Consider the following 24713-nt stretch of genomic DNA (forward strand, 5'->3'; position numbering starts at 1 on the left):
GCATGTTATTCACACCAACATTTATATTGAAGGGCTATTCAGCAGTCTGAACCTTAATCTAAAACCTAGAAATACAAAACCCAAAGTATGTAATGTCTGAGCTCCATTGCTCCTGATCTGGCACATTAGATGAGAAGATACTTTGTGAACCAGAGGGTCAGGCAATTGCCTGTGTAATAGAGAAACAGAGAAAGGTAAGTATAGGGTGCAGGAAAATTCCTTTTTTGTATTCAGAAAAAGTCATTTATGATTCAGGACCCTCCACATGCCCACATTCATGAATGGTTTCTTTATTTAGATAGTGGTGGGGCTGCTCCAAAAACAACTGGAGAGCAAAAATAAGGGCAGATAAAAGCATGCACAGGATAAATTAAGGAACAATACTAAACTTTACCTGGAATTTTTTAAAAAATAATATTTATGTCTGTTTTACATGATGAGAGTACACTAAACATTTTCCCCACGATTGACCATATTCTTTGGTAATTCCTACTGAGCTCAGTGTTGCAAAATGTACATTTGGACCATGAGTTATTAATTTTATAGCTGCTCTATACTGTGTTCTTATTTTCCATAAAGTGTTTGCCAGAACTGCCTAATCAATGACTTGTTCATATATTTTTTCCATATGCCTTATGAACTTACCTATTTTTAAAGAATTACCTAATTCAGATTATATTATTTTGTTCCCTGGAAAAATAATGAGCATTCTCTGTAATCTAAACACAGGCCTCCTTTGGCAGAAAACACTGAGAGTAAAACCAGTGGAATCCTGTGTCACTTGCTGTGAATTAAGCAAGAGAGCTGACTCAAGTCTGTGCTGCTCGGACACACAAAACATATCCACAATGTCTAGCAATTTAGTTGCTCTGGGAAAATTAAACTGCTACATGTGTGTAAGCCTGAAATGAGGCCCTTGGTTTTAAAAGTGGAATATTCTCGTCCTATGAGAATGATCTGTGGCTCTAGGATTTAGGGAAGTTTTTCTTTTTTCTGGTCATGGGTGATCTATGCTAACTTTCTAATTATTTTAATAGTATGTATATAGTAAAGAGAAGACAGCCTTTTTGTCTTAGAGACAGTGTATGTTACAAAAGTATAAACTAGATATATGAATACATCTCTAGCCATTAAAATGAAGAGAATTAAAAAAATAAGTTTATTTCAAACATGGCTTATAAAAGTAAAGTTAATATAAAAACCCACTCAGGTCAACAAATATTCTAACTAAAACACTTCAGTGAAAGCACTGACACAACATAAATACTTATAATCCTGCCTGATCCTAAGCCCTCAAATAGCTGTGTGATTATCTAATCATAAGTGATGTTCAGAACATAAATAGCATATATTTGTAATATAAATGTTGCATTCTTAGACAGTTATTCAATGCTCTAGCATTGCATTGGAAATTGTGAACTGCATTCACACTGAGGCCTGAGTAACATTAGACTTTATTCTTGTGAAGAATTCCAGTGCTGCCAACTGTGTCTTGGAAAATAGCAGGCAGTACGTAATGCACACAAACATCAGTGGCTGTCTGTCACAAACAGTGCAGTATCCATCCTTCAGGCCAGCTATGTGACATTATTACCTTAAGGCAGCATTTTACCACATTTGGTGAAAGTGAATAGGTTTGGAAATAAACCTGGGCCACTCAGTAAATATTCCCTGGGCCAAGCAATGCACTAGGTCTTGGGGATACAGACGTGGTGAGTAAAACCAGACGTGGGCTCAACTTTCTGGAGATTATAGTGTAGCAAGGAAGACAGACGTTAATCAAATGAATCAGACAACTACACTAAAATATTAAAACTGGTGAGTGTATAATAAGGTGGTTTGTCCCAGTCCTGGAGGTTGGGGAAGGCAGCGCGGAAGTGAGGCTGAGCTGAGATATGAGGAGTTAACTAAATGAAAAGGAAAAGGGGAGAGGATTCCAAGATCATGTGCAAAGGCCCTGTGGTGAGAGGAAACCTGGCACCTTCATGGGATGGAGAGAAGTCCCGTGTGTATCGGCACCCAGGGACATGAGAGATGGGATGAGACATGGGGGCAGGGCATACAGAACTCTGTAGGCCTGGGTAGGGACGGGGTCTTTTTACTAACAGTGTAATAAAGTCAGATTTGCTTCTGGGAAAGATCTTTTGACTACTAACACCAAATTATCTTAAGCATCCACTGAACCATGAATGACTTTTTTAAATGGTCCTATGGACCGGTGGGGCTGCTGCATCACTTTGGGTCGTTGCGCGCACAAAGTTTCTGCCATTAGGTTAGGGATGGTTGGTTGAACAAGGACTATGATTAGACTGCTCTGATTATTCCTCAGGTTGCTATTTTATCTGAAAGCAAGAGGAATATGCCAATACTTTCTCAGATTATTCCTGTTCACAAAGATCAAACTTCAGATGGTTGATTGAAAGACCATCACATATGCACAGGCTTCAAACGAAATGTAGATATGTCCACTCACTTACATAAAAAGCATGATCCCTGTGTTGGCCATGGCATACGACAGGCCCAAGATTCCACTGCCCATGATGGCGTTACTCAGGTTGAATGAAGACATTCCAAAGGAGGTGGTTCCAGGATGCTGCAAGAAAAAGGGATGCATCATAAGCAGAAAAAAAAAATAACAGGATGAACCATTTTTGGATTATTCTTAGTCTCACATTATCTTTCCTGGAGGAGATTATAGTTTAAGATGGAAGACAAAGGTAAAATTGCAGTGAACGAAAGCTTTTTATTGACCCAACTTCAATAAAGGCATGTAGTTTTCAATGGAATGTAGTGCTTGGCTTTAGCAGGGGGACTTCGTAAAAATAAAAAATACAGGGTGAGTAACATAAAGAAGGGAAAGCATGTATGATTGCAGATTACATTTGGGTTAGAATGATTTCTCCAAAAAACAAATAAATTTCATAAATGATTTATGCAGCCATATGGCGAACAGGAAAAACAAGCCCCTATTCCAGTAAGGGCCTGAATAAACAGAGAATGTGCTGATCAAGGCTTGGAAAATTTCAGTCACACTGTTTTCCCACAGAGAGCTAGGTAGTCAGACACCCTCGAGTCCTGTTTACTGCCCGAAAGCGGAGGTTCACTTACATGTTCATCATCATAATCTGCCAGCTTCTTTTTCCCCAAAAATCCATTTGTCAGGAATTTCTGACTTTCAGCATCTTCGTTAGCAAATTGACTGAAAACACATACAAAAAGGCAAATAAGAAAGTAAAAACATCTAAGTAAATGCTCTGAATTATCTTTCAAGTGATCTAAGTAACTGAATAAGGGGAAGAAAAACAAGACACCTAAAACTTTTTTTTTCTTCTTTTCCACCTTCATACTAGTGTTCCTTTCAGACCAAAGACTGAGCTCCAGTTACAAACATACTTTGGGAGGGAGGGAGGAAGTTATGAAGGAAGAAAATACTGTTTTTAGTTGGAATATTTTAAAGTCACATTTCTTCTCCATATATTAACTGTGCAAGAAAGAGAATTTGAGTTAATTTTGTTCCCATTTAGAGCCCTTCCAAAGGAAGGGTACAGAGTCGTGACTGAGGTTTCTCCACAACTACCACACCATAATCAGATGATTTTATTAATTCAGTAAATATTATTAAGTGCCCAGGCACTGTGATCTCATCTCATTTGATGCTTAAACATCCCCAGGAGAGGACTTTTGTGCCCCTACTCTAAAGATGAGGCAACTGTGGCTCAGATAAGTGGGGTAGCATGCCCACACCCAGCAGGCTCCAAGTCTAGGGTCTTCCATGGTGCCACACAGTCCCAAGCAGGACCCCATGCTGGTATTTTTCTCTTTTTTGGTTCCACCTGTTGATTCACGTAGCCCTTGCTGGAAAGTAATTCAGTGGTACCTTTGTGTTCTGTTTGGTTGTTTTTATGTGTGGGTGTATTTTAATTACTCTGAAAATGTGCCTGGGTAATTAAACAATGGATGAAACAAAGAAAAACATTGAAGAAACCCAGTGGTTTAGTAGAAGAGTTGGAAAGAAGCTGGACTTTAAAATGTCACTATTCATGGGGCACTGTGACTGTGGTCTGGCTGGAAGCTGCACACCCCTTAACTGTACTGGCAGCTCCTGCAATTACATCAGGGGCGTTGAGGACATGAATGTAGTACCAGCCACATTTCCAGAAGGCCTGACTAATGAGTCCAGCTGCCACCATCGTATTTTGACACTATAAAATATCACACAGGCTTTCTTTTTGTCATACGAAATGCTCAACTATGCATGCTTCTTAAAAGTGCTTTATTATTAGATAGATTGCATGTTTAAGAACATTTCTTGTATGAGAGAGTAAGGTAAAGTCCTTGGAAAGTGTTTTATTAAAAGAACCCTTAGAAATAAAAAATGTACAAAATAATTATTATAGGAGATCTGTACAAATTATCTTTAATAATAGGAACTAATCCTGAAAATAATCTTGTGAGGAAGAGGGTTAAACGAGGTTACTTTTTGAGAACTGAGAACAATATTAGGTGTAGATAGAACCAGACGACAAAAATCACAAAGTTTTATGTGTTTTTCTAGAACCCAAGGAGTGGGTTTTCTAGAACCTCACAGTGTACTTAGAAGTTAGGAACTTTTCCTGGCATTCTCCTTCTATTTCTGATATGAAACATAATGCCCTCAGATGTTGTCTTCTTCCATCTCTGCACCCCCTCCCTTTTGTGTTTCATTTAAATAGTCTGTAGTTAATATGCTCGCTATGTGGTGACTATGTATATGTAGTACTCATAATTGGGATCTGAGACAATTAGATGAAATGGAGCGTAAAATGGGCCTAAGGATTATAAAAACAAGTGTCATCTGAATTTAAACTCTGGAATATCCAACAGTCTATGTTATACCTTAATGAATAAACTAGAATCCTTTAGTCCATGAGTAGCTTTTAAAATTTAGAATGTGAAAGTAATTAGATTTTCTTTCTTGAGGCATTTGCATGTTCTTATTTTGGCCTGGGATAAAATATGTGAGGCTTATATAAAATATATGAGAAACGTCCCCAGTGTCTTAAATGTTTTGATACCAAATCCAGCATGTACTGAAAACACAAATATGATGATTCCAAATAAATGCACTATGCTGAATTTCTCAAAAAATTTACATTTAAAGGATCAATCCAAACCAAACAGAAACAAAACTCTTCTTTTTAAAGCAATTTTATAATTGCAAAATGATGACCCATGTTTGAGTGAGGAGTCAAAAGGCAAGTCCCTGAGAGCAGTCCAGAATATGTTATATGAATTTTAACAAAAGCATTCTTGCTCTTTCCATTATTGACTTTGAGAAGACCAAATGGAAAACGGCTCTGTAGGACCATTCTTGGGACAGTGTCCCCTTCAGCTTGGACACCTCTGCATCCTTCTCAGAAACAAAAAAGCCCTCAGATTAGGATCAATTTATTAAGGGTGATGAAGTGAAGGAGAAATCACAAAAGTTGCTGAGTGTCATCTACATTCTAGGCACTCATTTTATCTTCAGAAAAGTAGGTGCTGGTTTGCCATTCTGCATTTTCCACTGGGGCTCAAAGAAGATAAATATCTTCTCCAAAGTCACGCAACTACTATGCTGATTCCAAATCTCCATGTTTTATCACTTTGTTTTTCCTGCTCTAGAAAGTGCCATGATTTGCATCTCTAGGGCCTCTCTAGTCCAACAACCCTAAAATTTATTGCACTGACTCCTTAGAGGAAGAACAGCGTTTCCTCTGATGGCCCTTCCTGGATGTTGTGAGTGAAATGAGATGTCCTTGTTTGAGGATAATACCCTACTTCAGGCCCAGATTTAGTAAAAAATTCCCTTCTGAGTGTCTTTTTTATAATAATTTTTTATTTTTCAATTATAGTTGGCATATAATATTATATTCGTTTCAGGTGTAACCTTCTGAGTGTCTTAAGTCATGCATAATTTGTATTGTATAACATTTTTTGAGAAATTAATGTATTTAACAAGTAACTTGTGCACCTACTATGTCCTAGGCAATGTGATATGTGCTAGGACCACAGATGTCATTAACCTGTTATAGTGGCATGATAGATATCTGGATAGGGAGAGGGTGCACAGAGGAGGGAATGGCCACTTGCACCGTGGGGAGGGCCTCGTAGGAGACCTGATGTTGAGATGAGTATTGAAGGATGAGTGGAGTCAATTGAGAGAAAGGAGAGAAAGGAGAAGGTGGGTAGGTGATACTAAGAGGACATTCCAGGCAGATGGAGCAGCATGAGAGAAGGCACAGGATGCTGGGAGTGGCCCAACAAGGCTAGGGAAGAGGGTACAACAGGGAGCAGGCAAGAGGCAAGACAAGAGACCTAGGTCAGGGACGGACTCTGAAGGGCCTTACATGCCAAGCAATATATAGTCCTATCTTTATCTTATAGTTAATGGGGAGCCACTGAAAAGCTTTACCCAGGGATGGAACATGAGTCAATTGGCGATTGTAAAAGATTGCTTGTGCAAGGAGGTGGAGGGCTAGGTGAGGAGAACAAAATGTACCACAGAGAAACAAATCAGAAATGTTTTAATAGACAGGTGAGAGAGGACGAAGGCCTAAAGTAAGATGGCAATAGAATGGATACAGAGAAGAGGGTGGATTTGAAGCATAATGAGGTAGAACCAACTGGATATAGTCAAACAGTGAATGTGCCATTTGGGGGACGGGATGAGTCCAAGTTGACAATAGGGTCTTTCGGTTGAGTTGCTGAATGATAGAGGTGACTTTTACCAAGATGGGGATTCCTGGAAGAGGAGCAGGGTGTGAAGGGAATTATGAGTTCCTATTAGCATTACAAGTTTGACTTTGTAAAGGAGGCAATTCAGACACATGAGTCACCCAGTAGAGATGTGTAGTAGACAGTGGATATAAATGATTTGGAATTCAGTTGATAAGTCTAACAGGCTGAAGATATGGCATATGGTTAGAGGGTGAAACCATGATAGATCTGAATGAGCTTGCTGATAAGACACTTTTAGTGAGCAAAGTATCCCTACAGAGCTCTGGAGATGTAGCAACACTGAAAGGGTAGTCAAAGATGAGGAATCTCAGAGAGAATGGTCAGAAGGTAAGCGAAGTGATAGGCTACTATATTTAAAATTAGATGATTAATGAGGACAGGAACACTGTAACTTTAATTCTAAATTAGTCACACAAAGCATTGACGTATAAAAATGACATAATATTGTGTACTTCAGGATCAGGGAGTTGATGTATTAACCTCAATATCATTGTTATCTCTCAGAAAGGAAATAAATCCAGTTCTTGCTGACAAGAACCTTGTTTTCCATGTTCACAAACTTCTCTTATTTTTCCATAGAACCTGGTCATTTTTAACCTCATACCTGCTCATTGCTGTCTTTTCTAAATTCCCCATCCTGGAGTAGCAGTCTTGAGCACTTTCTCCACTGCTGCTCTCATCGTCAGGTTCAATGTTGACATTTCTCAGTTCCACGGGATCCATCTGAGCTGTCAGCGCTTTCTTGTCCACACACGAGCCCCTTCAGTGTAAACAATATACTGTACCTTCAGCTTAAGTTTCTTCCACTTTGCGTTGATGTTCAGTACACTCTGTTCTGCAAACAGAACACAAAACCAATCATTACAATTTTCTTTAAATGAGATAAATGAATATGAAGCACCTACTTTGTGTATGCTCTCTGTGAAAACATGGGGAGGAAGTAAACTCCTGAAAAATTCATATTCATATGTCCACAAAGTTTCCTTTACCCAAAATAGAAAAGAAATATGAAAGAGAAAAAATAAAATTCTTGACAAATTGCCAAATCAGCCCATGTTTGTAGAGTACTTATGGATATGAACAGAGGCAGGTGCTTTGTTAGTCACCATGGGAAGAAAAAAGATAACTCTTAAGACGTAGCACCAGTCTTCAAGAAGCTTTAGGTATTTGTAAGCAGATTGCATGACTTAAAATAAAAGGAGACAAAAATAAATTATTGACAAAAGATGTTCTGCCAATGCAGAATCTATAAGTGTCTCTACTAGCAGCAACATACAAAAATTACCACTTTAATTTGCTAATTGTGCGTGAAAGAATTAACAGCACCAAAATGCTTGGTAACATGCAGCATGGGGTACAATCATGTCAGGGAGCTCTTTTCCAGGCACTTGGATCGTGAAGCCAAAGTTAAGAATAGTAACAAAAGGAAGTACAGCTTTGAATCAGCGTCAGTCACCATTTATATAAAATTAAAATTCATTTTAATAACAAAAAGATCTGGTTTTCAGGTTCTGCTCACTTTTAATTCATTGGATCTCAGCACAAGCTATGTAACTTTTTTGGACCTCATTTTCCTCAACTATAAAGTGAAAAGGGGTGACTGGCATTGTGTAAAAATAAAATATGCAAGGAATTCATCATATCTTGTTGATACAATTTCTTCTGAAAGTTTTACTGATTAAATCATTCACTTCTTGTTGAACCATTGTATTGGGAGAAATGTAATCACTCTTGGAAAGTGTGGTTCTGGAATGTACACTACCCATTTGGTAAACAAAAAAAAAATCCCGAGCGGGGAAACTAATATAAAAATTGCTCTAGAACTCATAAAATCCATAAATCCTCTGACAAATATGAAAAACAAAAAAATCCTGGGACTGCTTACACAATCCAGTGCTACAAGCAGCACATCTGTGGAAGACAACTCACACTTGAGATGAGTTCACACTCCAAATTATGAAAATTACAAAGCACATATGGAAACTCAGGATGAGTAGGCATGAAAAATGATAAGATTCACAACCTGAGTAGCAACGCAATTTAAAAGTGACTTTAAAATTAATATAATAAAAAGTGATACAAAGATTCAAAATAATAAATAGCATCCATAAAATAAGAACATTATAAAAGACAAAGCTAGTTTGAAAAAGAGCCAAAAAAGGAATTCTAAAAACAAAAAAATGTAGTCATTGAAACACAGAAAACTCAGCCGAAGAAAGAGTAATGAAACTGGAAGATAGATCTGTGGATATCAGTCACATTATATCAGAGATGAAGAAAGAAAAATATAAATTTAGGAGACATGGGAGAAAAATAAGAATCAGAAGTTTAAACATATTTTAATGGTTATTCTAATGTGAGAGAATTGTGAGACGAGAAAGAAACAAAAATGGAAGGACATAATGGCAGAGAATTGTCCAGAACTGAAAAAAGATAGAGGTTCTCAGGATTTAAAAAATACACAGTATTTCAAACAGGAGGAATAAAAATGAATATATTCAGTAATACTGAATAACTAAGGGAGTGTAAGAGTGTAATATCAAAGATAAAGAGAAAAATCTTGAAAGCCACCAGAGAGAATAGAAATAAGACATGAATATGGTTAAAACAACAACAAAAATGGAAACTTGTATTAAATGAGTACAAAGCTTTCTCTCACACATCACACAGACCAGTTTCACTTCCCAGCAGCAACCACTAATGACAGTTTCTGTTTTTAGTTCTTCATTTAAAGTTGGTCACTCTAAATTTAAATTATTCACGAAAACATCTCTGACTTAGTTTATCAACTCACCTGGTATTTATGAAAGATAAGGAAATTAGCAGACTTTTTTTCTATCCTTCCCACAAACTAATTGTTTTAGTTAATGAACTACTTGTACAATGTTGAGACTCATGGTATTTTCATACTATTATGTAAAACAAATTTCTTATAATTTTCTATAGGTTGTTTCTAATCACTAAAAACCAATAATCAGGGCTTATACCTTATGATTGTGTAAATAATATGCCCCAAAGAACCAAAAGGTATATTTGGCTATATAATAAATGAAATATAATCTTTCATTACTCAAACTTTGAAAGTGGATTTTTCCATACATTTTTATCTTCTGAATGGTTTCTTCCTCCACCCTCTGGGTATACAGCTGCCAATGTTTCTTGAATGCCATCTCATCTTCTTTCATCAATTTGTTTTGCATTATGCTGAAATACCACCTTGCATAACTCTTTTTTCACACAATGTGTCCATGTTTGTAAACAAAATTTCTAAGTTGTTTCATGTTGGGAAATGCATTTACTTTGCCCTCAAACTTGGTTGATTGTTTGAATTCTAGATTCAAAATAATTTTCCTTCATAATGTTGAAGATATTTATCTCTTGACTTCTTGCTGCCACTGATGAGTCAGATTCTCATTTCTTTTATTTTTCTTTCTGAAGGATTTTAGAATTTTTCTCGTTATCATTATCTGAAATTTCTCCAGAGTGGAACTAGATGTGAGTTGTTTTAAAAACTCATCTTACTCTGCACATGGAGAGCCCATTCAATTAAAAGACTCGTATCTTTCTTCTGATCAGAAAAATATTGTATTTTAAAACAGCTATTCCCCTATATTTAATCCTTCTAAAACAGTTATTAGTAAGTATTAGACCTCTTGATCTATATTGCTAATTTTTTCTCTTTATTTTCTATTTCTTTGTCTTACTGTTCAATGTTCACAGATATTTCCTTGATATCATGTCCAAAATACCAAATTTAATCTTCTACTGTGTGATATGGTAATATTGTAAGAAATATATATTTGGTCTTCATCCCCAGTTCCCAGGGAAAGCTACTAATATGATACAATAAATTAATATTTAGTTTTTGTCCCCAGTTTCTGAAATAGTTCTGGAATGATAAAGGTGAAAGGATCATCTTTTGTGATTTATAACAAGCCCCTTTCAACCACTCTTGAGTTTCAGTTAGTGAGGTGACTTCTGGAAAGCCCCTAAAAATGGGAGCTGGTTGCCAGGGGAATCAACCATGTGATCAGAGGGTTGAAATTTTCAGCCCCACCTCCCAACCACCTGGGAGAGGGGAGGGGCTGGAGGGTAAGCTGATCACCAATGGTCAATGATTTAATCAATCGTATCTAAATAATGAAGTCTCCTAAAGAATCCTAACCAAATTGGTGACCACATAGAGTCGGCGGGAGAGTAGCACTCCCAGAGAGAGCATGGAACCTCTGCATCCCTTCCTTCATACTCTGCCCTATGAATCTCTGCCATCTGGCTGTTTCTGAATTGTATTATTTTATAATAAACCAATAATCTGGTAAGTAAACGGTTTTTCCTGAGTTCTGTGAGCAATTCTAGCAAATTATTTAATCTGATTTATAGCTGGTTAGTCAGAAGTACAGGAAGTCTGGACTTGCATTTGCATTTGAATGGGGGCAGTCTTGTGGGACTGAGCCCTTAACCTTCGGGATCTGGCCCTAGCACAGTAACTCCTGGTAGATAGTGTCAGAATTCAGTTGAATTGTAGGTTACCCAGATGATATTGTGAATTGGTGGGTGTGGGGGGAAAACGGCACACATTTGGTAACAGAAGGAAGTATTGAGAGTAGCGTAAACAACATGGTTTCCTTTTAAATTATATCCATTTTATTTTTCAACCTGCCCATTAATTATTTTTCACAATCATGTTTTTAATTTCTAATAATTTGTTCCTATCCTCTTCCTCTTTTTAAAATTTTACCTCTTTTTGTTTGTTTTTCAGAAGCAATATTTTCTCAAATTTTCAAGAGCTCCTTTTGTTCCTTAGATTAAGTTGGGTTTTTTTTGTTTTTTTTCCTGGAGTTATTCTGTTTGTTCATTTTGGCTCTTCTCTTTCATACTGATGGTTTTCCTTAAGTTCTTGGCGATCCTAGATTGTGTGTTTATATTTATGAATAAAGAGTATATTGGTTAACTTACACAGCTAGTACTCAGCGTTTCTCTGAGTTTGGCAGGCCTGTGTCACTGACAGGTTTCTCCCTTGTTGGTCCTGTATAAGTGGCTTCTCTGCAGTTGTCTGTGTGTGGAGCATCCGGGAGGAGCCCAATCCCAGACACAGCTGGCACTTGAGGAGAGAGAGGTTCCTCTGGTAGCAAAATGCTGTGGTATATTTTCCTCTTGGTAGAGATTCTATTCCTACTTGTTACCCCTCTTTGTTTGCTGTGAGGGCCCTAATTTCTATAAGTATTCTAGAGTCCAATCTCAGATTTTCCTTACAAACTCAATCACAGTCTTATCTTATAGGCAAAAGTGGCAGCGCAAACTGACCAGGATGTCTAAATTAAGGTTCCTTGGTGAATACATGGTCACTGGTTGTCCGTGATCCATGCCTTCTCTTTGTATATATTGACTTAACTGAACTGCCACCAGGCTCCCTCTGGTTGTTCCCTACAATTATCCTGGTTTACCCTGGTTATTTTTCTCTTTCATAGGTTTTTCCAGCCCTATCTGCTTTTTGGCTTCTAGGAATTTTTCAGAACTTCTCTTTGTTGATGCTGGTGCTGTTATATTTCAGAACTTTTGTGTTTTGTTTTGTTTTTTTCTTTTAAAAAGTATTTTGTTTGATGTTTCATTGCTTGGATTCCTGAAGGCTAATTCCTAAGTCCCCCTTCTTCCAATCTTCTTCCAATACTTTGTACACCAAGGACTCCTCACATTATATCTTTGGCCCAGGACTTTACTCTGGTCTCCAGTTCCATTGTTCCATGGCCTAACTGATGTAAGCAGTTGCATATCTCAAAGGCAGTTTAAATTCAGTGTATCCAAAATCTAACTTGTGACAGTTCCCTCTTCTTCCAATATTTCCTATCCAAAAAATGTTGTCACCTTTTATCCAGCTACTCAGAGCAGAACTATCAGTCTTCTATTATAAATTTTTCTTTCTTACCCCTGGTGTCTAGTCTTTTACAAAGGCTGATTGATTTTACACGTAACTAAAGTATTTCTCAAATTAGTCTCGTTCCATTTCTTCCACCATCACTCATAGCCAAGCTACCATCGTTCCTTACATTGTCAATCATAACAATCCTAACTGATGTCCTTGAATCCTCTATTGCTTATCCCCACCACCAATTCATTTTCCACACAACAGCCAGCGTGAGCTTTTTAAAACAAAACTCCCATCATATCATTCATTTGCTTAACACCCTTTAACGTCGTCTCTGTACTCTTAGGATAAAGTCTAAAATTCTCACCATGCACACAAGGTTCTACGTAGCCCACCCACTTCTCTGGTCTCATCTCCATTCACACGCTCCCCGCCTGGTGTGGCTGCAGCTCCCTAGCATTCTTTCATGTTCAAGGCACTCCCTGTGTTCTCTACCACCTCACGCCACTGGCACATTTCAGTGACAGCACCTGAAATGCTCTCCCCCCCCTTGGCATGCCCCACTTTCCTTAGTCAACTCCTCTAGAGGGTTACAGGAGTGTACATGTTGGTAGTCCTGGGGACTTCAGTAAAAATCTCTTGCACCTTGTGCTTATTCACAGGAACCTCATTGATTTCAGTAACATTAAACCATGCTAATCCCAGCATAATAATAATAATAATAAGAAGAAGAATAAAAGAATATAAAACACTCATATGGCACTTACTACGTGTCAGACACTGTTATAAGGGTTTCATGTCTCTCAACTTTTTAAATTCTCACAGCAGCCCTCTGATGTACGCAGGTACTATTATTGTTCATATTCCCATTTTATCAGATGAAGTAATGGAGGCCCAGAGAGGTTAAGTGGCCTCCATGCTATGCCACCTGTGTACTACCGTCTCTGTTATAGAGAACTAAAGCCCGATGGGGAACAGAAGCTCTGGCTTTGGCGATAAATAAAAGTGGGTATAAATCCTTGCCAGATTAGCTATCGTCTTACTTTCTGTCTTCCCATATGTAAAATGAGGGTAATACCATTTACCACAAAGCAGTATCGTGAGGGTTTAAATGATATTTGAGTGTCAAAGTTTGGCATGTAGTTGGTCCTCAATACATTTAAATCCCTTTTCCCTCTTCAATAATCAGAATTTAATTGCTGTCTTTATCTGCATGTAAACATGTATAGTATTTTATATGCATATGTACACATGTATATAATTTATCTTAGGCATTTATAAAAGAGAACTTTGCAGTTCTCAAAACTCTCACAAACTCTGTAAACACGGTAGGTACCCCTTCACAAATAAGGAAATCAAGACGTAATATTATGCTATTTTATCACATATAAAACACTTATTCCATTCTCTTTTGAAGATGACATGATATTAGGTTGGTGCAAAAGTAATTGCAGTTTTTACCAATCTAATAATACATCCCCTGAAGTATGAAACTGTGATTTAAGACCTCAGACCCTAATCCTAATTTTGGCCAAGGGACATCTCACATAAGTTGAAACACATTTTCATAGATCATATCTTTAGCCCTGAAGATTCTATTCCTGATCTATTTTAAGGGAATAGCAACTAAAAGCACAGTTTTTAAAAAAATTAAGAACATTAGGAGAAACTAGATACTGTGCATCATTTGCCTGCAGCAATAACTACATACTTTGAAGCACTTAGACTACATCATAATTGCTAAAATTTAATCATATGATTAATCACACTATTCTACTTCAATGTAGAAGTATTTTACAGATGGTATTTATTCATTCAACAAATATTGAGACTGAAATATGAGCTACAAACTATGAAAGGTAAAGCATGAATAAGACAGAATCCCTGCACCTGATGAACTTTGTGTAGTAGAAAAACAGATTTTGGAACAAACTATTATAACTGACTTTACATTTTTACTTTTTTCTCTGAATAAATATTGAATTAATCAATGAATCACCGCATAGGTAGGCTAGAAAAGAATGATGCTAGTGAACACTGTGATTGAAAAATATGATGTAATTATAGAATAGAGTAATATATTCTGTAAAATATGTTACATAATATAACTTTCATAGGCATAGATTCTCCTGCTGCTCCCCATCTCAGTGCACAGCACCTCTATTCACCAATTGCTCACGAGCGGAATCTGACTGTCAGTGTTGACACCTCCCATTCTCTATCCTGAACCCCCCTACCCAAATCCAATCTATCACCAAACCCTATCAATCCTTCTTGCAATGCTTATTTAAAATTAATCTCTCTCCATGACCATTATGTTATCCCAAACAACTACCTGCTAAAGGCCCTCAAATGATTTTCTCATCAATTTTTAAAATAGAGTCAAGTTTCCTACTATGTTGTAAGACTCTACATACTTTAACCCAGACATAGCTCTTTAGTCCCCTATTGAATCGAACTAACGATATACTGGGCTTCTTCAATTCTCCATTGCCACCTCAGGATCTTTTGACATGCTGTTCCCTCTGCTTGGAATGCTCTTCCCCACATTCTTACCCCAAGCGTCTCCCAAAGTTAACTAAAAGAATCTGAAGATCTTTAATTGCCACGTGCTGAGAGAAGTTCCACATCTAAACTAGATCCTCCATTATATGTTCTTGTAGCACGTTCTCTTCTCCCTCCCAGTACTTGTCACACTTTGCACTTACATTTTTAGTTGTGTGATTATTTGATAAATACCTGACTCTTCCACCAGGCAGAAAGCCTCATGAAGATGGAAACAATGCCAGGTTTGTAGACTTTACATATTCTCAATATGTAGCACAGTGCCTACTATGTTATATTCTACTAAGTGTTATATTCTAGTAAGTGTCATATTCTACTAAGACCAATGCAACTTTATGTGATCTCCTTTATAGATACAAGTATGCATTCTTGTTATTCCTTTATAAGTTAATATTTCAAAGTGAAATGGAAATGTTTCCCTCTGGTTACCAGAAGAAAGAACAGCTTTGTCGCACAATGAATGTTCCAAATTACTCTAAAAGAAAAAATCAAATTTGATTTGACAGAACTTTGTAGTCTAGCCTTTCTTTTCAATTAAGTTAAGTTTTCTGTGATACAAGGACATTTCACAGAAACAGACTGGCTGTTCCAGCGTGGTAGTCTTCTGCATTGTTGTTTCAATTCACTCATTCATGAAGACGCAAAATCAAAACTTGAAACAAATGTACTTAGAATACTATCACCATTAGAAGACTTTGTTTTATCACATTTAAGAGATTCCTAAATATCCTAACTAGTTGATTCCTTCTATCCAAATTCTTGTCATTAAAAACTATAATGTCTTGTTCTTTGAATGGGTACCTAAGAAATTCAGGATACAAGGTTCTCAAAAAAGCAAATTTCTCAAATTTACTTTACTTATGTTGTTCAACTTCAAAGACATCAAATCTGGAAAGCAAAACTGTCCTTGACTCAAGAGGCAAAAGTTATGACCTTCCCTAGTTACTGCAAACATTTATTTTACCTGATAAGTGAAAGTGAAAAGGGAGCTAATATTGTCAGAGCATTTCCCACCATCCCTATCTGTTTTGTCTTTCATGCCAACTCAGTTCTGATTAATCTACTCTGAAATTTAGATTTAGTTAGCAGAGAGACTCACATGTCATTCACCCTTCGTTTGAGCAAGCAGGAAGTAGCTGGTCATGCAACTTCTGAAAGCCAAATTATCTCGGATCCAAGGAACGATTTATATCCACATCCAAAATGTATCTGAGATAAATGAACATAGTTTTGGCAATGAAATCAATCTAGTAATAGCTGTATGTTAAATTCTCATAAACAATTTTCTCAGCAATGCCATTCTAGTCACATATTGATAGATGGCTTGTTAGTCTCTGGCATGATTTCTCATAGAAATTAACTTCCATAAAAGCATTCACTACATTCAGTCTGAAATAGAAAAGAAATTGTCAGTAACAGCAGAACTGTATTTACTTGACTACTTCCTATTGCTGTGCTAATATCTTAGCATTTTCATTCCTTTCCTCTGCTTAGACATAGCTTAGAAATAATATCTACGGAGAACGAGAAAAGTTAAAATAAATAACCCTGTACTGAGGTCTTTTCCCTTTGCTAAGAATGTTACATGATTGCTAATATAAGAATTAAAGCAACCATTTGATTGGTATAAAGGACTATTCATAAAATCTGAATGTTATTTTGCTTATAAACTTTCTAGCTCTGCTCTTAGAAGAAGACATAGATTCTCTAGTTATCGTAAACATTAAGAAACATCTTAAATTCCTGCATAAATTTTAGTTTCTGTTTCCCCAAACAATAGTTAGTTTCCATAAATGTACAGGGATATGTAGCATAGATGATATTAACATAGTGAACTCTTTGTGCTACACACGGTATTTAATAACCTGTAATAAACTGTGGATACAGTAAATTTCAAAATATCTTTATTCTATACAATCAATAGTGAACCACCCCTAGAGTTGCTTTTTATTTCTGAAAATTATTTCACTTTCTTTAAAGTAAGTCATATATTTAAAATAATACTTTCAATAACATGCAAAGCATACTGTATAACATAGTTAAATAAAACTCAAGAGTTTAGCCCTCAAAACTACATGTATCAGTACTTAAATGTTACTGATATATTTTTTAGGAGTATAAATATAAAGACTTTCAAGAAAATCCCAAAGAACTATCTAAATATAACTCTGAATAACTGGAAGAGCTTGGCCTATAAAATAAATGGAAATCTTTTCTAGAAAACACACCTAAATTTCTTTAGTTTGTCAAGATAAAACTTCCTTCAGCTAACAGTCCATGAATATGATATACATCATCAGTTCAAATGTTTTCTCACTGAGTTGTAGAACACTCTTAGCTTTGCTATCATGTGGGCATTTAAGTAAACTCTTCAGTACATGTTCTATAAAATGCCCCAAATCAAGGAACCTAAATGCACTGAGAATTCTCCCCATCTGATTAATAAATTTGAGTATAGCTCTAGTTTTCAATACTTGATTTCAATCCTTTAAAATCTAAAGCTGTGCTTATATTCTATTTAATTTCTGGTTTCTTCTGGTAAATTTGCTCTAAAAATAGTCCATTAAAATGGTTACCCAAGAAGACAGAGTGAGACACAACTTATTTTTTCATTTGACAATTACACAGCCTTTCACATCCCTGCATATAATGCTCCTTCTTTGATTAGTCTAACTTTTTGTGGGTGTTTTAGTTTTAAGAAAATCTTTAATGTTATAACATTGAGAATGTGCTTTTAAAACTTTGTATTTTTTTCTAAGACAAATTATGTCAACTCTTCACTCTATGCACGAGATGTAAATAGCTAAATACTTGTTACCTGCAGGTTTTGCAATATTTTCCTTTCCTATTATCCACTGTCCTAATTTCATGCTCAAACCTAAAATTATCTGCAAAAGAAAACTGCAGTCAGGATCTGGGTAAATAATTTCAATGTCTGACATTATATTGAAATGATCTTTTTTTTTTTTTTAATGAGAAAAAATTACCCAAGTAGTAATTTTCAAACATTTTAATTTGTAATAAATAGTCAACACCATAAAAAGAAGAAAGGAAGCATTATTTTAACACTGCATATATTCATGTAAAAACAGATTTACCTTAATTATTTATCCAGTCCTGTGCAGTCTTTCTGGAATTGTTTGGGGTGGTAGAACCCTGAAACAGAGTTGACTTATATGGACCTTTGGGCATCTAGACAACGATTTAAAGACCAGTGGGCGTGAAGGAGACAAGCCAATCACCACCACCACTTTGCCCCAACACCTCCCTCTGTCCAAATTGCGTCAGCTCTTAAAAAAAAGAGCAGCTAAATCAGTTTACTGTTTTACATTTGGATTAAACATCGGTTACACCAATTTCTATTTGCTTTTAGAATTTGGCTTTTATACAACAAAATTCTCATTTACTGAAAGTTCTACTTTGATTACTATCATTCTGTATCCAGATTCTATAGGTTGGTTGAGTAATAAATCTAGAAATGTTAATTTTTCAAAAAGTTTATGAACTGAAGTCAAAGTAAAACAACATAATAATAGTTATTGAGTCAGACTGCTAAATGAATTATTATAATCAGAATGCCTAGAAAATATTTGTACAGCAGAAGAGTTACTTTCTTTTGAATTGTTGACTTCTTTAGAGAGAATGTTATGAAATGACAGACACTTCAAATGGCACCAAGCTACTCACGGTGCTGTGAGGTTGGAAATTACAAAGCCCTATCAGCCACTGCTACCATTGCAAAGGAACTGTGCTGAGTAAGCAAAACTCTGTTTGGAGTTTTTTAACAAATTTTTAAACAGACATTTTCCTCCTTTCAAAAAACTCTACTTGGCTTTCCACATATCAGGGAAAGAATTAAAATGTTTTGGCAAATAATTTATTATGTCATGAAAAAGTATCACATAGACTTATTCTGAAAGTGAGGTGAGAAAAACAGATTAAAAAATCAATCCAGAATTAAGGGTTCTTTGCCTTTTCGATATATTTTTACATATTGAAGATTTTAATATATTTTCAATTTTTAAAATTGAAAATTTATATATTGCAAATCAATTTTTGTAGCATGAATGAGCAATCTGATAACTGATCAGAAGAAATGCTAGATTACAAAAGTTGTGTTAATTCCCTATTTCTAGAAAACACAGCTAAACATTGTTCTTCAAGAAAGAAATTCTTAAGTTGATACAAGATATTAGACATTAAACAAAATGTCCAATTAATGAGGTGTCCCATTTCTCTTTTCCTTTTCAAATGTGCCCATTTGGTCTATTAAATTCATTATGGTATATTTACTTTTATTTGCTTTTTAGTGAACTTTATTTTAGTGTTCTTTATTTTTCAGAGCTACCCTGTAGTTTTGTCCCTTATCAGATTAAAACTATTATGGTCTAGGGGAAAAAAATGATAACAAATATTCTAACTTTAGTTTCAGGGAAATTTAAAGAATATTTCTTTTCAAATAACTTCCATCATTTAATTGTGATCTTTCCAATTTAAGATTTCTTTCTGATTGCACAGTTACCAGATGAGTATAAGATTAAGCAAGCAAAACAGTGAAATAATTGTTAGAAACTTAAATATTTGTATCCTAGTAAAAATCCCATTTGATAATGGAGCAACTGAAAAAGAATAGATGTACTCCAAAATGTGAATTTCATGCTATGATATCTTCATATAAAATAGGATGGAGATAAATGTATAAATACCTGAAGTTTTACCTCTTTAAAATGTTAGTTTTGGCTCCCCTATAATTCTTACCTTCTTCAAGTGTTACTAAATAATTATAATAAATTAACATGTTGGATTAAAATAAAAAGCACTCATAAGAGACTTCCCTGAAGGGTCTTATCATATTTCTTTTGAACCTACTCTAATTGCAAAATTCTTATCACAAAACCTTCCAGATTTTTGATTCAAAAATCAAATATACGAAAACTAATTTGACAAAAGTTAGCTGAATTAAAATAGTTTAGGAACTTGCTTGTTGTTTGAATGTTTTTTCCCTTAAATATTTGACATGTTTAGACATGCCAAAATTAATGAAGAAATATGTGGCCTGGTTTTGACTAACTCACAGTAACTTTCCTTTCATAAGGTAAATACAGACTTAAACATTATAGTTTCATGTTCTGAATGTTTCTTAAAATCATACCATGATGTAATTTTATATACATTCGATAATAGGTCTATGCTCTTTTGATTTTTAAAACATGGCAAATGCAACACATTCAGTTAGGTTCTCATTTGGTTCAAGTATCACTGTAGAAAGATGTCATGGACCAGAATACGTACAGACTTTACAAAATGAGTAAAATTAAAAATATGTGGATAGTGAATAATGAAGCAAGTCTGAGCAATGAGATGATAAACACTTTAACTGATGCTTCATATAAGGAATTCATATAAGTGCCACCAAGAACAGGTATATGAGACTTGGTCTAGAGGGGGCTGCAGGAGGATTGCAGGGGTAAGATATGCCTACATAAAGGGATATGTGGCTTTTCAGATTGTAATGTAATTTATGTTAGCAGGATTGCACAATATGCTCCAGGACTCCCAAAGGGTCCCCAAGGGCTGAGGCCATCCAAGAAAGCTTCAGGGAGCCCATTGACCTTGAGGAAGGGCTTAAAGTCCAGGTGAGATTTCAGTAGGTAGAGAGGAAAGGCAGAGGCATCCTGGCTGAAAAATGCAGACATATTAAAAATATATTCTGGCAACAGAGAGAATCAGTCTGGCTGCAGTGGAGACTTTCTGGAGAAAAACAGAACAGAACGTAATAGTGCAGACTGTAAAAGGCATTAAGTCTAGGAAACCCAGAGTTTTAGTGATGATCTCTTGAAAGCGTCTAAATAAAAATCAGAAAATCATCAGGGAAAGAATGCAAATGGGATGATGGGATAGAGGTGGAGGCCAGGACAAGGAGGATAGTGAGGAGGCTGACTAATAGTTTACCTGTCTGAGAATGAGGGCAGAAGAAAAGGCAGATGGAAAGAATTTGAATTGTGGTCAATGGTAGTTTGACTCTTTCTTGTACTACTGTTTCTATTTATCACTTTCACTAGCTAACAATACATGCTATAAATATTATGTGATCATTCTACGAGATACAGAAGCTTACAATAAAATCTTCATTTTTCTTTGTATAGAGAAAGAGAATGTATGGTGACAGCTCATGCACTTTAGCACCCCTTCCATCAGTCTGAGGCTATCATTTTCAAATAGTACAGAGAAGGTCCTGGAATGTATATGCCAATATGTTTTCTATTGAAAGTACAAAATTGTTGCCTCAAAATAAATTAAGTGATTCAGATTATACCTACACATTCAAATAGAATTTTTCTAGCCCATATTAAAAAACTATTGGTTATCTTGTTTAAAATTTCTGCCTTCAACAATGTCCTCGAAGAGAAAATGCCAGCTGGATCGAGTCAAAATTGGTCAACAATTAAAATCAAGAATACCTTTAGCCAGACCATCATTTTGCAATGACACTGGGAAAGATAACCTCTTGTTCTCATCATGACTGAACACAAATTTCTAATTTTAGTCACAGGACAAAATAATACTTGGAAATAGAATCTGGTTATAGCCAAATTGAAAGAAGATGGGTAGAAACAGTGATGACTAAAAAGCCAAATTAATAATTTTGTTTGCCTATATTTTTGCATTTAGTTGCTTTTCTTTGCTCCTGCTTCAATTTTAGGTCATCTACCTTTTTTTTTCTTCTTCTGTTTCTTTTCAGCTTTTCTGTATTACACTGTTTTTATGATGCCTTATTCTCCAAGGAAACTTAGTTACCTTTGATCATTTTCAAGCTTTAGATTTGTAAACTCAAACTCTAATAAGGCAGATCAAGTCCCAACATAATATATCTGTCTTCATCTTATAGCCAATATTAGTGCTTCCAAATATTTAAAAAAAAACATACTTATATTCATCCAGCTATTTTTTGTAGTATGGTAGATAAACGTCTGGCTTACCAAGTCATTCCTAAAAACGAAAGACAGTACAACTGCAGATAAAACCAAGATTTTAATTACTTCTTTTTTAATGTAGGATTTATCCTCTGGCTTTTGGGTTTCTGGCTTACAGTGATGAAGAGAATTTGTGATCTTTTTTTGATGCCATACTTTGGAACTCCAAATTTTTCATTTTATCTCTCTTAATACGGATATATGCACACAAACAAAAGAAGAAGAAAAGGAGAAGGAAGAAGTAAAGGAGGAGGAAGAAGAGGGGAAAATTTGTACAAAAATGTTACACAAACCTTCCTAAATCATTGAAATAGCAGAATTCCATGTTATTCTGAATGTGGGTTGAGTACTTACACACTTGTGTTACATCCCTTGCGGAGTGATGAAAGCTTAGCTATGCAGTAAGCATCTCTCTTCATGGTTATATAATTCTTAACCTCAACTTACAGAATAAAAAATAAGGAATAAAGGAAGATAAAACTGAATATTACCCAAAAGAGCCACATACTAAATTAATTGTAAATATAGAAGTAAAAATTAATAATTTTTTAATTCCCCTTCGGCAGAGCCTTTCAGATATCCATGGAACCTTAGGCCAATTCTATTTTTTGAGGCTCCAAATATATTTTTAAAAATCCAAACCAGGATTACTAAATTGTAGTACATTTTCAACGTTTCTATTTAACAAAATAACACCTTACCACACACAACAATACAAATAACTTTATAAATAACCTCATTTGATGATATTTTCAAAAAGTCTAAATTTGGGACCCTCCTGAGCATGAGGCCCCAAAGAGCTCCCCTGCCCAGGCCTCTGGGAGAGGCCCTGCTTTTCTGTTCTAAAAACTTCCCTGACCAAGAGAAATGCAATGACATGTGCTAAGGACATTGCTTTTAGTTGATGGCATCCTGCTCTCTTTAGCCCCAGCCTAAACACCTTTACAGTTATACAATGGAGCATTCTGGAAATGTTTGAGTAGTCAACTACTATGTTGCAAAATTAGCAAACAAGTACAGTGCAGATTGACAAACATACTGACTTTGCCACAGACCTAAATAGAAAGTTCCTTTTAGCCTCAGCTGACAAAACAAACCAACAAACAAAGTACAACAACAAAAAAATAAAACAGAAGACAGCTCATGTTGATGATATTTTTGTTCTCTGCTTTTCCCCCTTTCAAGCAACTCAGATCTTTCTGGTCAATTTCATTTTTGATCCCACATTATTTCTTGAAATGATGCACAGAAAAGAGTATCACAAGTTCATTCCTGGCTTCCGCCTGAGCCGATAGACCATGGTGAAGAAGGAAAACAAGGTCTGTGAGGCTTAAAGCTGAATACAACTTTAATAATGTATTGAAATTAATAATATTAAATGAGAGCTTTCAAACTTGCTTCAGTGAATGACTCCTTCCCTTTAAAATGCCTGTTTGAGAAGATAACTACTGCTAAGAGATGTATAATTATAATGATAATTATAATAACACTTCCTAAACAACTAAATTACCTTGTTAATTTAAGTTCTTTGTATAGAATGCAGTATTAATACAGTACTAGATCGAGTTGACTACCTTTCTAATTCAATAATAGCAATTCATGATTTAAAGAATTACATTCTTTTTGGGCCACAGCACATTAATTTCCATTGCTGTCTTTCAGATTCCCACTCATCCCTTTCCTTTGAAAGCAAATTCCCTACCAGAACAATGTTTGCCTTTTGATTTTGTAATTTCATCAGTGATTGGACTCCGTAAACCTGTCATCTTGCTTGAATTTAAACCCCCAACAGTTTCTTGAGCTCTGATCCAATAGGCTGAGTGGCTAGACTGATATGACTTAGGGGACAAGACGGGGAGACGAGCACTCAGCAGGATTTGGAATGGGGAGGGCTCTCCTAAAAGGTGATAGCACACATGATGCTGTAAGAGAATCAGTGTCTCTCATAACAAAGGTTATGCTCAGGCTGGCCTTTTCAGTGTCTATTCATAATGTTGAAATAACACATGCATGTCCACCATAAAATGTTCTTCAAAGGAATTTAAGATAGGTAATAGATAGTGACAGCGTTTCCTGACGGACTTTTTGGTGCCCGCAAAGAAGGATTTCCTGAGTCAGGTCTCCTCAGTGAAGGAGGAGGCAGGTTTCTGCCCGGGGTGCTCTTCTCTTCTGCTGGGCTAGGAGCAACTCCAGGGTTGGGCTATGGTGCAGTCACAGCCCCTAACAGGGTGCTTAGTAGCTGCTGTACCCATCCTCCGCTTCGAGGGTTAGCATGGGCCGATTAACTGAGCAGTTTGTTCTAGGGTTGCGTAAGTTAAGAGTTACAGTTCCTTGAGGGCTGGATATAAAGTTGGTAGCACTGGTCTTTCTTTAAATACAGGAAAGCTGACTCACAAAAAGTAAATGTCTTGACTTCATTCAGGAGAAGAGGAGGGACATTTGGGCAGGTGGTATAGTTTAGGAGGTTTGGGTACGGATTCAAGTATGTCCAGGCAGCCAGTTTAGATTAGTGGTAAGCGATCTCTTTTGTCTGTTTTTCATGATTAATATGA

At 36.0% G+C, this 24713-nt stretch overlaps 1 protein-coding gene across 5 annotated transcripts in view; it reads right to left on the reverse strand.

Annotated features, from left to right (window-relative positions):
- SLC38A4 (solute carrier family 38 member 4) overlaps positions 1 to 24713 on the reverse strand; it is a 59117-nt gene that overhangs the window by 19764 nt on the left and 14640 nt on the right. Inside the window, exons 1-6 of one of the 5 annotated variants that reach the window (XM_033116410.1) lie at positions 18286 to 18343; positions 18006 to 18075; positions 16287 to 16396; positions 7364 to 7594; positions 3109 to 3199; positions 2478 to 2593 (exon numbers count right to left, since the gene is read on the reverse strand). In XM_033116410.1, coding sequence (XP_032972301.1) covers positions 2478 to 2593; positions 3109 to 3199; positions 7364 to 7482 — 326 coding nt within the window. In that variant the 5' untranslated portion in view covers positions 7483 to 7594; positions 16287 to 16396; positions 18006 to 18075; positions 18286 to 18343. Of the gene's footprint in view, positions 1 to 2477; positions 2594 to 3108; positions 3200 to 7363; positions 7595 to 16286; positions 16397 to 18005; positions 18076 to 18285; positions 18350 to 24713 lie in introns of those variants that run through there. The other 4 variants (XM_033116407.1, XM_033116408.1, XM_033116412.1 and 1 more) reach the window with 4 other exon arrangements.

This window comes from Rhinolophus ferrumequinum, chromosome 10 (genome assembly GCF_004115265.2).
Source record: "Rhinolophus ferrumequinum isolate MPI-CBG mRhiFer1 chromosome 10, mRhiFer1_v1.p, whole genome shotgun sequence".
NCBI classification, from domain to species: Eukaryota; Metazoa; Chordata; class Mammalia; order Chiroptera; family Rhinolophidae; genus Rhinolophus; species Rhinolophus ferrumequinum.